The 13,012-nt window shown below is 47.6% G+C and overlaps 1 protein-coding gene across 2 annotated transcripts; it reads right to left on the reverse strand.

Moving 5' to 3' along the window:
• Nucleotides 1-547: 547 nt before the first annotated feature.
• On the reverse strand, nucleotides 548-12,919 carry INHBC (inhibin subunit beta C). 2 transcript variants are annotated; one of them, XM_027594106.1, is made up of 3 exons: nucleotides 12,348-12,919; nucleotides 2,861-3,472; nucleotides 548-1,695 (listed from the first exon to the last, which is right to left on the reverse strand). In XM_027594106.1, exons 1-3 carry the CDS (start codon nucleotides 12,658-12,660, stop codon nucleotides 1,547-1,549), a joined length of 1,074 nt encoding a protein of 357 aa, XP_027449907.1. In that variant the 5' UTR covers nucleotides 12,661-12,919; the 3' UTR covers nucleotides 548-1,546. The 2 variants fall into 2 exon arrangements, with proteins under 2 accessions (XP_027449907.1, XP_027449908.2); XM_027594107.2 differs by lacking the exon at nucleotides 548-1,695 and having other exon boundaries at nucleotides 1,705-3,472.
• Nucleotides 12,920-13,012: the final 93 nt, after the last annotated feature.

The following is a 13,012-nucleotide window of genomic DNA, read 5'->3' on the forward strand; positions in this document are numbered from 1 at the left end:
CCCTCTACCCCTGGGGTCTGGAACATCGAACTGCAAAGAAGTTTCTGCCCATGGTGGTGTCTCAGAGGGTTTACCCGTCGAGGCCAGGAGACAGAGTCAAGAGAAGCAGCACCAAGCGGCTGCAGGAGTCGCTGACCCCTCTTCTCCCCTACCCTTTATCAGGTGTCCCCAATTTTCAGCTCTTCCTACCCTCTTGCTGCTGTGCCTGGCCTGGCCCTACCTCCTCACTGACACTTACGTCAGAACCCAGCTATAAATATGTTCTTAGCATCTTAGTCACTTTCCCCAAGAAGTGCTCCCAGGTTATAAATACCCCAGCCATCTGCCTCACAGGCCCGCCCTACCACCAACCTGGTTGGGTGCTGGGGGGAAGGGACAGGCTTGGGGGCGGGTAAGAAAGGAGAAGAAGCCCAAGTGATTATCTTGCCCGCATGAGAAAAGCCTGACACAGTCTAGAGTTAGGGGCCAAGAGGATCTGGAAGCAAAGGTTTGGAAGAAGACAGACCCTCTCTTTCCCCTTTTAACAAAAGGCAGAGCCAAAAAGAAAGGGAGTTAATACCGAGTCTGTATTTATTTGGAAATTTGTTGTTTTGTTCATCATGGATTTTTTTTGCATTCATTTTGCTGTTTTAAAAACATTGCATTGGCTTCGCACTGACCAGCTTTCCAGGGAATGGGCTGCTTTATTAACATCAATGGATGAATTTCTTGGCAACCCTTTACAATTCTGCCCCCAAAGTGACTGCCTTACTTCACCTCACCTTAGTCTTGGCCCTGGGGACTGAAGCTGGAGTTGGAGGGAGAGAGGTCAGATCTAGGGGAGGGTGGCTTATAGGGAGGGGAGACACTGTGGAAGGGGAAGGAAGGGGCACATAAGACTTCCTTAGATGTTCTCCTTAGATGAAGATCTCCTCAAGGCAAAAGTGGCATGACTTCTGTGGGTTGCTCAGGAAGCCCCACAGCTCAGATCTGCAGGTCTCCTAAGGAGATCCCTTTCAGACTTTCTCCTCTGGGGTTCCTCTTCCAGGGACCTCAGACCCTGGGAGGAGGGGGTTATACGTTGAGCAAACACAGACATCACGTTACCCAAAGGACACGTGAGTTTTGCGCAAACTCGGCCTTGGGCTGCAGACAATATCGACCCCACGGTTCAGGGCTGTCTAACCAAAGGGAGGGGATGATGGGAAAAGAAGGGCAAAGGTCTAGAGAGGACACAGTCTCAGAGAAAATGCCTCCCCTCCTCATTCCATTCCTTCTTTCCCTTCTCCCTGTCCCATGCAAGTGGCCCTTGGCCAGTTCCAGCTTCCAGGCAGGTCTCCTGGATGGAGCCCTGGGGGTCAGTGAGGGAAGGCCGCCAGCTCTGAGCCATGCCTCTGCTTCCCCCTACATGTGTGCTCCCAGGATGTCAGCCTACTTGCTGACTGAGCAATGATCTGTCTCATCTCTTGGAGTGAGTATGGAGGGAGGAGAAGAACAGATAAAACCTAAGTCTTTATTAGCTCTGAGACCAGCAAAGATGGTTCTGGGGCGGGGGGGAGGAGGAGGCCTAAGAAAGAAGAGGAGGAAGCCTAGGAAAGGAAGAGGCACGAAGTATGGGATAGACACAGTAGCTCAGCCCCGAGGAGCCTGTGTGAGAGAGAGCAGAAGTGGGCCAGGCAGGTAGACTCTGTGTCATCCTCGGTGTCAGCCAGGGTCCTGGCAAGAGACAAAAGAACCATTCAGTTGTCTGTGTTTGCATCACCAAGAAGACTTAATGAAGACCTTATTTATGGAGGTGTAGGCAGGGTTAAGGGAACCAAGGAGGGATGTTGAGGTCCCCAGGGACTAGCAAGAGTGGAAAGCCCTCACAACCCCTAGTGCAGAAGCAGTGATGTCAGAACCTAGGAAGAACTGGGACCAGGGGGGAGCCAGATAGGAGCTGTAGGGACAGACCACAGTCACACAGACACATGGCACCTAGGCAGAGGGAACAGGAATAAGAAATACCCTGACCTCTGTCTCCTCCTGTCCTTTGATCTCCTGCCTGTGTCAGCCCTTAGCCAAATTCAGCAGGAAGCCAGGGGCCAAAGGAGCTCAGGTGGGTCAGCCCTTAAGGGGGGAGAACAGGGCACAGAAGGACAAAGAATGGATGAGGGTGTGCCAAGAGAACCTTAGCCGCCCACCAGCGCAAATAAGAAAGGGGCTCAACATACAGACAAGAGTAACTTTGGACAGCCGTGATCTAATCTCCAGTGAATCCAAGGAAGGGGCTCTCTGGTAATCCAGAAAATCAAAGGAAGGGGCTGGGTCAACTCAACCTGGAGGGACGGCCATCAAGTGGGAAGAGTGGGGAAGTACAGTGGGTTATGGGATGGATTAAGGGTGGGCTATGGGTGGCTTTGCCTGGGAACTAGATGGCACTGCTCATGGCTGCAGGTGGATCAGAGTCCCTGGGTGGCAGTTGAGCCTGTGAGGCTTGCTGGATAGACTATGCCCTAGGAGAGAGACTGGTGGTCGTGAAGATGGTACAGTGACTCTCCTTAGATGAAGATCTCCTCAAGTCACAGTTGGGATAATTTCCATAGGTTGCTCAGGAAGGAGCCCTCCTTCTGGACAGAGACAGTAATGGAGTCATTCCCTCCTTCTGGACAGAGGCAGTAATGGAGTCATTCCCTCCTCTCAAGGAAGGGTACCACTGTGAGGGCATGTTTGCCTACCCCGCGTTGGGCTGCCCATCCACACATGGACTAACTACACCCACAGGCCTCGACCACCATGTCAGGTATGTCAGTCTTGACAATGTTGCTGTCCCTGTCGTAGTAGAGCAGAGAGAGGGGGCGCCGGGCCGTGGGCACACAGCATGAGCCCCCTCCCGTGGTACCTGCAGCTGTGTTGGCCTTGAGAAGGTTGAGCACCGCAGTGTGGAAGGAGGCAGCAAGGCCAGGCATGCCTGCCACATGGATTGGGCACTGCCCTGTGCAGAAGTTCATTGCATAGCCCTCAGGCTGGATGATCCAGTCGTGCCAGCCAATCTCACGGAAGTCCACAAAGAACTCTTGTCGACAGCACATCCTGGACCCACCCTGGCAGTTGATACCTCGCCGGTGAACCCGGTGCTTGCCCCCAACTTTCACCTTGGCTGCCACAAAAGGCCTATGGGCAGCCCCACCCAGTATGATCGAGTTCTGGGCTCCTTGGCCTTCAGGTACCAGTTCCAGGGTCAGGTGCCCTTGGCTGCAGGCAGCCTCAGCTTCAGGCCCCAGGAAGAGCTGGTGCCAGCCACTCTTGGCCACCTCCAGCAGGTGCTGAGTGGCCAAGGTGAGGTTGGTGTCATGTGAGCCTAGCACAAGGATCCTCAGCTTCAAAGTCCAGGTGGTATTGGGAGGGATCTGTACAAAGAACATGAGGCTGGCCTGCTGGATCTCCATGCCACTAGCAGTTCTATCAGAGGAGAAGTGGAAATCAAGACGAGTCTGGTTGATGTTGGAGAGGCCTGTGGACACAAGAAGCCCCAGTCACCATGGCCTTCTGAGTATGAATTCTACCAGCTACCTCGTTATTCTCGGCATACTTGAACTCTCGGCAGCACTCGGCACTGTTGGCCACCCGTTCTTTCTTGAAAATCTTTTCTTTCTTGGCTTCTATGACACAACTCTTATGATTCTTCCTTGATTTTCTTTGCTGGGTTTTCTTTCTCCCACCATCCATTCAATGCAAGAGTTCTCCAAAGTTTGTCTTTGACCTTCATTTCCTTTTATTCTACACTGAAGGGAGTTCTTACACACACTCATGGTCAGCCAACACAATTTTTATGGTGGTGATTCCCAAATCTGGAGGTCTAGTCCAGACCATTTTGCACCTCTGGACTGGATGTATAGATTTGGGAATCAACAAGGTTCAGGTTTAAATTTCTAACTGCTTAATTTTGTCACATGAATGTCCTGCTGGCACATTAAAATCAATTTTTTCCCAAGTGGAAATCATTCTTTTCCTTCCTATTTACCCCCTCTTTCCATTCTTAAAATTGGGGGCACCACTACCCTCCTTATCACCTCTAGAAACCCTATGAGTATCCCTTCATTCCCCATATCCAGTCTCTCACCCCAATGATTCTGTCTATGTATGTCTCCCTGTCACTATTACTCTTGTCCTATTTTCTCTCTTCATCCCTGCCCTGCCCCTACTGAAACACCTTAATTGGGTTTCTATTCCTTCCACTCCCCTACAACTGCTCTGGTCAGGATCCCCGACCCTTTCCATATTTCCCAATCCAATGGTTTCGTCTCTTTACATCATCTTACTTGACCCTTAAGCAGTGTTTGACACACTTAATCACTCCCTCCTTCTTGAAATACTTCTTTCTCTTGGCTTTGGTGACTCTGGCCACTTTATCTTGGTCTCTTGCTGACAGCTCCTCTTCCTCTGTCTGACCTCTTTATGTTGAAGGTCCTGAGCTCCCTTCTTTTCTCTCTCTATATTCTTTTCCAGAAGGATCTCACCAATTCCCACGGCTTTCTATTCCATCTGTATGCTGATGACTCCCAAATACATATCCCTGGCCCTGACCTCTCCCTGATCCTCAGGCTTGTATTTCCAGCTGCTGATCTGATAATCTATTTGGATATCTAGTGATATCTCAAACTTTTCAGGTTCAAAGATAACTTCTAGATTTATCCCCCACAACCCAAACCTATTCCTTCTCCAACCTAATTCCCTATAAATGCATTGCTTAAGCCAAAACCTTGATTACCCCCACCCTCTACTTTAAAATTATCTGCAAGTGGGCGCCTGGGTGGCTCAGTTGGTTAAGCGACTGCCTTCGGCTCAGGTCATGATTCTGGAGTCCCGGGATCGAGTCCCACGTCGGGCTTCCTGCTCAGCGGGGAGTCTGCTTCTCCCTCTGACCCTCTGACCCTCTTCCCTCTTGTGCTTTCTATCTCTCATTCTCTCTCTCTCTCTCTCTCAAATAAATAAATAAAATCTTTAAAAAAAAATAAAATTATCTGCAAGATTTGGGGCGCCTGGGTGGCTCAGTTGGTTAAGCATCTGACTTTTGATTTCAGCTCAGGTTATGACCTCAGGGTCGTGAGATGGAGCCCTACATTGGGCTCCGTGCTCAGCATGGAGTCTGCTTGAGATTCCTCCTCTCCCTCTGCCTCTGCCCCTCCCCTCCACTTGTGTACACTTTCTCAAAATAAATAAATAAAATCTTAAGAAAATAAAATTATCTGCAAGATCTGCCAACCCTACCTCCAATTCATAAAATAATTTCACTTATCCCCATCTCCTCTACTATATATTCGTTCAACCCACAGTCATCTTTTTCTCGAATTATAGCAATAGCTTCCCAAGTGGTCCACTCCTGTCCCCCAAACCATTCTCTATATATCAGCCAGAGTGCATTTTATTACATAAATCTGATCAGCTTAATCACTTCAACTTAAGATCCTTCAGAGGCTTTCCATTGCTATTTGAATAAAATCTAAACCCCTTAACATAGAAAACTTGTATGATTAGGTATTCTGCCACTTAACGACTATATTTTACGTATACTGGCTCTTTTCTGTTCCTTGAACTCACTAAACGTGGACTCACCTCATGGCCTTTGCACTTGTACTTCCCCCTGTCTGAAATGTCTTTCCAAGATCTTTGATTGACTGGCTTCTTTTTGGCATTCATCTCAAACATCTCCTTCTTGTAGAGGTTTCTCTGACTAACCTATCTAAAGCAGCCTTCAAGTCTACCTCCATCTAATACCTCGTCCTGCTTAACTGTCTTTATAGCTACTATCACTCTCCGTAGTCATCTTGTTTTTTCATTCATTTGTTTACTATGTACTTCTCCTCCCCTCCTCTCCTCTCCCCTGCCCCTCCATCTAGAATGTAAACTCCATGAACGTAGATTATGCCTGTATAGTCTACCACTCTCTCTAGTACCTAGTACATAATAAGCTCAATAAACAATTGTTGAATGAACATAAAGTTCAACTAGGCTTCATGTGAATTGGAAAGTCAGGAATAAGGCTGCTCTTGACAGCTCTCAAAGTCATCATGACGTCTCTCATTTTTGGTCTCTCTAAGTAAGTCTATTCCATTCTTCTTTCTGCGGATCTACTTCTTCCGCTTCTTTGTCAGTTTCCTTAGGTCCTAAAATGGTGGCCCCAGCTCCTGATTCTACAGAATCTTTTATCGGCTCCTCCGAACTAAAGTGATACGATCTTCCAGTGTTCCAATTCCCAAATCTTAGATGAAAAGCCTGATTGGCACAAGTAATCTTGCTATGTCACTAAGCACCCCACCATTAGAATCTCTCTCTCTCTCTCTTAAAGATTTACTTATTTATTTTAGAGAGAGAGAGAGAGAGAGAGAGAGAGAAGGAGAGAGACAGGGTACAAGCAGGAGGGGCAGAGGGAGAGGGAGAGAAACTCCCAAGCAGACTCCATGCTGAGCATGGAACCAGATGCAGGGCTTGATCTCATGACCCTGAGATTACAACCTTAGCCAAAACCAAGAGTCAGACGCTTAACCAACTGTGCCACCCTGGCGCCCCTAACACTAGAACCTCTTAAGTTACCTTAGTTATGGCAGACAGACACATAACCAGCAGGGGCTGTGGTATACTATTACATTGTTGGCCCCCAGTGAACAACACCTCCCGATATTCATGGTTCTGTGCAGTCACTTTCCATATTGTCCAGGCATGGCTGTGTGGCTTGACTTGGCCAATGAGACACAGGCATGCAGAGTGCAAGCAGAAAATTGATAAGTACTTACACAATGATGCTTTGCCCTTTTGGAAGATAGCCAGCATGCTTCATTTTAAAGAAACTTGGGCTGGGCGCCTGGGTGGCTCAGATGGTTGGGCGCCTGGGTGGCTCAGATGGTTGAGCGTCTGCCTTTGGCTCAGGTCATGGTCCCGGAGTCCTGGGATCGAGTCCCGCATCGGGCTCCCTGCTCCTTGGGAGCCTGCTTCTCCCTCTGCCTCTCTCTCGCTCTCTCTCTCTCTGTGTCTCTCATGAATAAATGGATAAAATCTTTTAAAAAAAATAAAGAAACTTGGGCTAGGCTATTGAATGATGAGAAGCCATGTGGAGAGCTCAGACTTTGAGGATCAGAGACCATCTTGGATGGTCCAGCCCCTAAGCTCCTGACTGAATGCAGTTGCCTCCGTGCCCTCAGCTACTCCTCAGATGGAGATAAAGAACTGTCCAGGTAAGTCTAGTCAAAGCACAAAAATCACCAATTTTCTTGTTTTAAGCCTCTATGTTTGTGCTGATTAGTTATATTAATAGGTAACTGAAACAGAAATTACTAACAGAGGTAAGGTGCTCTGTAACAAAGACCTAAAACATGTATCCTTGGCCTTGGGACTGGGTGGCAGGCAGAGGTTGGAAGAATGGTGAGGCGACTGTTAGTGAAGGTATGAAGAGCAGTGAGGAAATTGCTCTCGGAAGCTGGAGAAAGGGGAACCTGTGTTATGTATTGGCTATCATCTGTGGTAACTTGGAAGCTAGAAATGGTATCTAACAAAGTTGTGAATTTAGCTAAAGATATTTCCAGGCAGAATGCTGAAAGTGCCAGTTGGCTTATTTTAGCTGCCTATGATAAGGCATTTCAGGAGTGAGATGAACTAAAAAAGGAATTGTTCAATTTTCAAGCAGAATTTAGAGAAAATAGGGATGCCTGGTGGCTCAGTCAGTTAAGTGTCTGCCTTTGGCTCGGGTCGTGATCCCAGGGTCCTGGGATCAAGTCCCACCTTGGGCTCCCTGCTCAGCGGGAGGCCTGCTTCTCCCATGCTTCTCTCGCTCTCTCTGTTCCTCATGAATAAAATAAAAATAAAATCTTAAAAAAAAGAATTTAGAGAAAATATTTCCAACAGGACCTGCTAGATTGAACGATAAAATATTTTTTCATTCCTCACCTTTGTCTGGCAAAAGATTCTTTTTTTTTTTTAAGATTTTATTTATTTATTCGAGAGAGAGAGAATGAGAGATAGAGAACACGAGAGGGAAGAGGGTCAGAGGGAGAAGCAGACTCCCTGCTGAGCAAGGAGCTGATGTGGGACTCTATCCCGGGACTCCAGGATCATGACCTGAGCCGAAGGCAGTTGCTTAACCAACTGAGCCACCCAGGCGCCCCCGGCAAAAGATTCTTAAAGTAAGAAATGGTCTTGGGGCAAAAATCAAATCCAGGGGATTGCCAGTAAAATAGGCCTCAGAGTTAAGACCAAAACATTTAATAAAGGGTCAACTGTAAGACCCTCTGTTAAGATCTAACACCTTTGTTAAAATCTAAAAAAATTAAAAAAAAATCTAAAAAAATTTAAGATGATGTTCTATAGATCCTCTCAACGAGACAAAAGGACTTCTAAGAATCTTAGGAATATCGACCCATAACACCCTGACTTGCAACCTAAAGATGGGTCTGTCTTGATAAAGTTGAGTGCCTTTTTGTCTAATTGAATAGACTGTGATTTGTTATTTAGATGGCCCACAGGGTTTTACAGAGAATTTTAATTGTGAAAGCAGCACCAGTTTGGACTAAAAGGGACAGAGATGATTCAAAATGAAAAGAAGTCTCTGGGCCCCCAACTTCTTTGGGCAGGAAGAAGGCTGAGAAAACTGCTCAGCCACAGACACAGGTCATTTCCTATTTAAAAGGAAAGACATCTCAGAGGGTGGAGCCAAGGGCTGAGACAGTAGATCTAGAAGGCAAGGAGAGCACTGGTGGGCTCTCCTTAAGAGGTGAGAAAAATCCTGCCAGGGAGCAGGACTGAGCCCTAACCAAGGGGATTCTGGATTTGGGGTAGACTGAGATATGTGCCTGGCTGGATATCAGAACTTTCATGGATCAGTGACTGTTCTGTGTCCAACACTCCCCTGTCTCCCATGTTGAACAGGTGTATCTATTATGGCGATCCTGTCCCTGTGTCAGCATTGTTATGTGCGGTGTGTGGGAGGCAGATAACTTGTAGTTTTAGGTCACAGGCAGTGGTGTGCTGGTAAATGTTTAACAACTGGATTCCAGAGGGAAATAAATCCCAATTTGTAGTGTTTGCCAATTTCTGTGGTATAAATTCTCCCACCACGGCCAATTTCAAACTATTAATGTGACATCACTGGATGCGGAGTTGGGAGATGTTCATAATTTGTTCTCAAGAGCCAGTAGGAGCCAGTTCCAGGACATCACTGAACACCCCCACCTCAGTTTCCCCAGAGTCCCAAGCTCTCTTCCTACCTCCAGCAAGAACCAGACTCAGGTCTTGCTTTCACTATTGTGTGGTTGGATGATAGCTTAAATTGGAATAAAAACTTCAAGCTAACATGTTAAATGCAAAAGGTAGAATCCAGGTATCAGTCATTCTCACTTCTAAATGTCACCTCAGATCAGGCCCCCTCCAGCTGAATATTGTACTCATTCACTGATGAGCAAATATGTGGAAAGCGTATAGACTTTGAAGTCAGAGAGAACGGTGTTTGAATTCTGCCCCCTGCCAGCTGTATGACCTTGGCCACGTAAATGATCTTCTTTGAGTGTCAGTTTCTGCTTTCATACCATGGGAATAATAAACTCTACTTTATGGGGTGGTTGTGAAGATCAAATGAGATGAGGCAGGCATACTAAATGCGGGTCGCCATCATGATTGCCACAATGTTGCCACGAACTGGTGTCAGGGATACAAAAGTGAAAAAACAAAAACAAAAACGAAACAAAAACCCAGAATCTTGGTTTGCAAAGGAGTCATGGTTCATGGTCATCTGTCTACCTTGTGCTCATCCACTCCAAGCTGCTTTTCAACTCCAAATGCAGTTTACTCCTTCAGACTTTTATTCACATTTTCCCCTCCGCTTAGAATGTTGTTTACCATTCTCTACCCCTTGAAGCCAAACTTATTCTACAACGCCAGTCCATTTGCAGTCTTCTGAAAGACTTCCCTGTCTCACTAGGACCCAAAGAATAACCCCTGGCCTAGCAAGCTCTGTGCCCTCCTCTCGCATCATTTCATTCTGCCTTACCTTCTAATTAATGTATTTCCAGAAGCGGCAACTACATCCCTCATGGGTAGGAACTGAGTCTTTGATTTCTTGCTCTTTCCTACCTTAACCTTCTAAGAACATTACCTGTATTTGTTCATTTAATTCTCTCAACTATCCTCTCATTATCCCCACTTTACAAATGAGAAAACCATTAACAACCCAGGTCACACAGTAATAAATAGCAGAGCAAGGATTTGAACCCAGGCTTCTCTGGCTGCAGTTTGTGTTCTTAATCATAGGCAGGGGTGCCTGGATGGCTCAGTTGGTTAAGCGTCGGACTCTTGATTTTGTCTCAGGTCATGATCTCAGGGTCATGAGATGGAGCCCTCCATCGGGCTCTGCGCTGGGCATAGAGCCTGCTTAAGATTCTCTCTCTCCCTCTGCTTCCTTCTCTGCACGCCCCCCAAGTATATACTCTGCTCTCTCTCAAATAAATAAATAAATAAATAAATCTTTAGTCATACGCAGAAACCCCTTTTGAATTAAAATAGGGTCTCATATGTCACTGGAGATTCTACACTGTGGTCAAGCTAACTTACAGCATGGTTTGGTTGTTTAATGCAACCGATGCTTACTAAGCATCGAGTATGTTCGTGAGAAGCAGAGTAGTGTAGTGGTCAAGGTCGTGGGTTCCAGAGCTAGGCTGTCTGGCTCTGCCACTTACTAGTCACGTGACCTTGAGAAGTTACTCAACTTTTTTTTTTTTAAAGTAAGCTTTTTGCCCAACATGGGGTTTGAACTCATGACCCCGAAATCAAGAGTTGCATGTTCTGGGGCGCCTGGGTGGCTCAGTCGTGAAGCGTCTGCCTTCAGCTTAGGTCATGATCCCAGGGTCCTGGGTTAGAGCCCCGCTTTGGGCTCCCTGCTCCGCGGGAAGCCTGCTTCTCTCTCTCTCCCACTCCCCCTGCTGGTGTTCCCTCTCTTCCTTTGTCTCTCTCTGTCAAATAAATAAATAAAATCTTAAAAAAAAAAAGAAAGAAAGAAAGAAAAAGAGTTTCATGTTCTACCGACTGAGGCAGCCAGGTGCCCCAATTAACCTCTTTGTGCCTCAGTTTCAGTATCTTTTTTTTTTTTTAAGATTTATTTATTTATTTTGAGAGAGAGTGTGCACCTGAGGGTGGGGAGGCAGAGGGAGAGAATCCCCAAGCAGACTCCCCACCGAGCTCGAACCTCTGGGTTTAATCTCATGACCCTGAAATCATGACCTGAGCCAAAATCAAGAGTTGGATGCTTCTGACTGAGCTACCCAGGCACCCCACAGTTTCAGTTTCTTTAAAATGAGATAACAATAGTATTTGCCTCACTGGATTGTTGCGAGGATCTTAAGGAGTTATTGTATGTAAAAAACTTAGAATAATGTAAATATGATTAAGTGTTAGTTATTTCTACTATACACTAGTTTCTGGTGATAACATGAGGACTAAATGACAGTTCCTGACCTCAAGGGGTCGACATTTATGGGAAGACAGACTTCACAGAAAACTTGGAAATAGGCAATTCCACACAGAGTTCAGGTTCAGGGTAGGGGTAGGGGAGCCACCAGAGAGGGAGCCCCTCACCCTCAGGTCAGGGTGGGTTTTTTGAGGATGGAAGTCCTGGGTCTTGAAGGGGGAGGGGAGTAGGTGCTGACCAGGGGAAAGGGGCCAGGAATGGGAAGGACCTTCCAGACCCAAGGAAGAGCTTGCAAGAAGCTCAGAGGCCAAAGAGATCACTTTATGTTCTGTTTCTAGGGTCCTGTCTCCAAATTCTTGACTGTCTCTCCAGCTATTCACTAAATTCTCCAACTCCTTTTTCCTCTCTGGAAGTAACTCTTCCTTCTCCTCCATCTTCTATCCTTTGTCTACTTTTCTGAGTCCCATTTTGACCCTGTTCTGATGTGAGGACCCAAGGTATTAAGATGAGGGAGCAAGGGTAAGCTGGAGGAGTATTGTAGTCCTGGTGTTTTACTTTTTCCCTTTTTACTCAGATGAGGCATCTGGCTGTTGGGGGAGACAGGGGCCAGAGAACGGACAGACACCCTAGCTCCCAGCCTCAGGGTCCAGGCCCAGGAAGTGGATGAGCTCACGCCACAGCCTGTGGAAGTTTGTGGGAGCCAGAGGACATGCAGGCAGGCAGTCTCAAAAGAAGTGAAATCTACCCGCTTCCCAGCTGCCCACTGGTCAAGTTTAAATAAGAGGGAGCAGGGGGTGGGGTGAGGTGTGGGAGCCTGGGATTAGGAGATTACAGGCCATGGCAAGCAAGAGTTGGGAGGGTTTGGGGGAGGGAGTCAGGGCTTAGGCTGGGGAGGAGACTTTTCCATCCTTGGGGGACGATCTATAGAACAGGACCCCACCTGTGTCAGCAAAGCTGATGATCTCATATTCTTGTTCCCCGTCAGCCTCCGGAAGCGTCCCCTGCGGGGGCCCACGGAAGCGCTGCATCGCAGTCCTCAGAGCAGCCCTGGACACAGGCCGGTTCAGTGTTGGGCGCTGGCTGAGGCGCAGTTTGTCCAAGATGCTTCTCTTGGCCAGGTCAAGAAGCAGCTCCCGCTGACGATCCAGGTCCATGGCGGGTCCTCCACATGCCAGACACTGGCTGTCAGCTCTGGGAATGGCCACCGGGGCTGGAGCCAGGAATAGGAAGGCCAGCAGTAATGAGGAGATCATTGCTGGGGGAGGCCCTCTTTCAGTGATACGGTTGAGACAGAGCTGTAAAACTGGGGCTCAGGATCTCAGCAGCTGCGGCCTCACCTCCAACCTGGCCGCCAGGGGCCCTGGAAGGGGAGTGTGTCCAGCTGGCATGGCTCCTTGTTGCAGGGGATAGAGTCGCCAAACATCTGACTTGAGAGATGAAGCCAGTTACAGGTAGAACTTGGCAGAAGCCTCCAACACATAGTCAGTTAAAGTACAGAGTGGGGGATGTGAGAGGAGGTTGTTTAGTTTGGGGAAAGATATGTCCCTGGGCCAGTGCTGGGAGACAGTGGGTTACCCGTGGAAGCTGCCAGACCTGGGGACAAAG

The sequence above is a fragment of the Zalophus californianus genome, chromosome 9, assembly GCF_009762305.2.
Source record: "Zalophus californianus isolate mZalCal1 chromosome 9, mZalCal1.pri.v2, whole genome shotgun sequence".
NCBI classification, from domain to species: Eukaryota; Metazoa; Chordata; class Mammalia; order Carnivora; family Otariidae; genus Zalophus; species Zalophus californianus.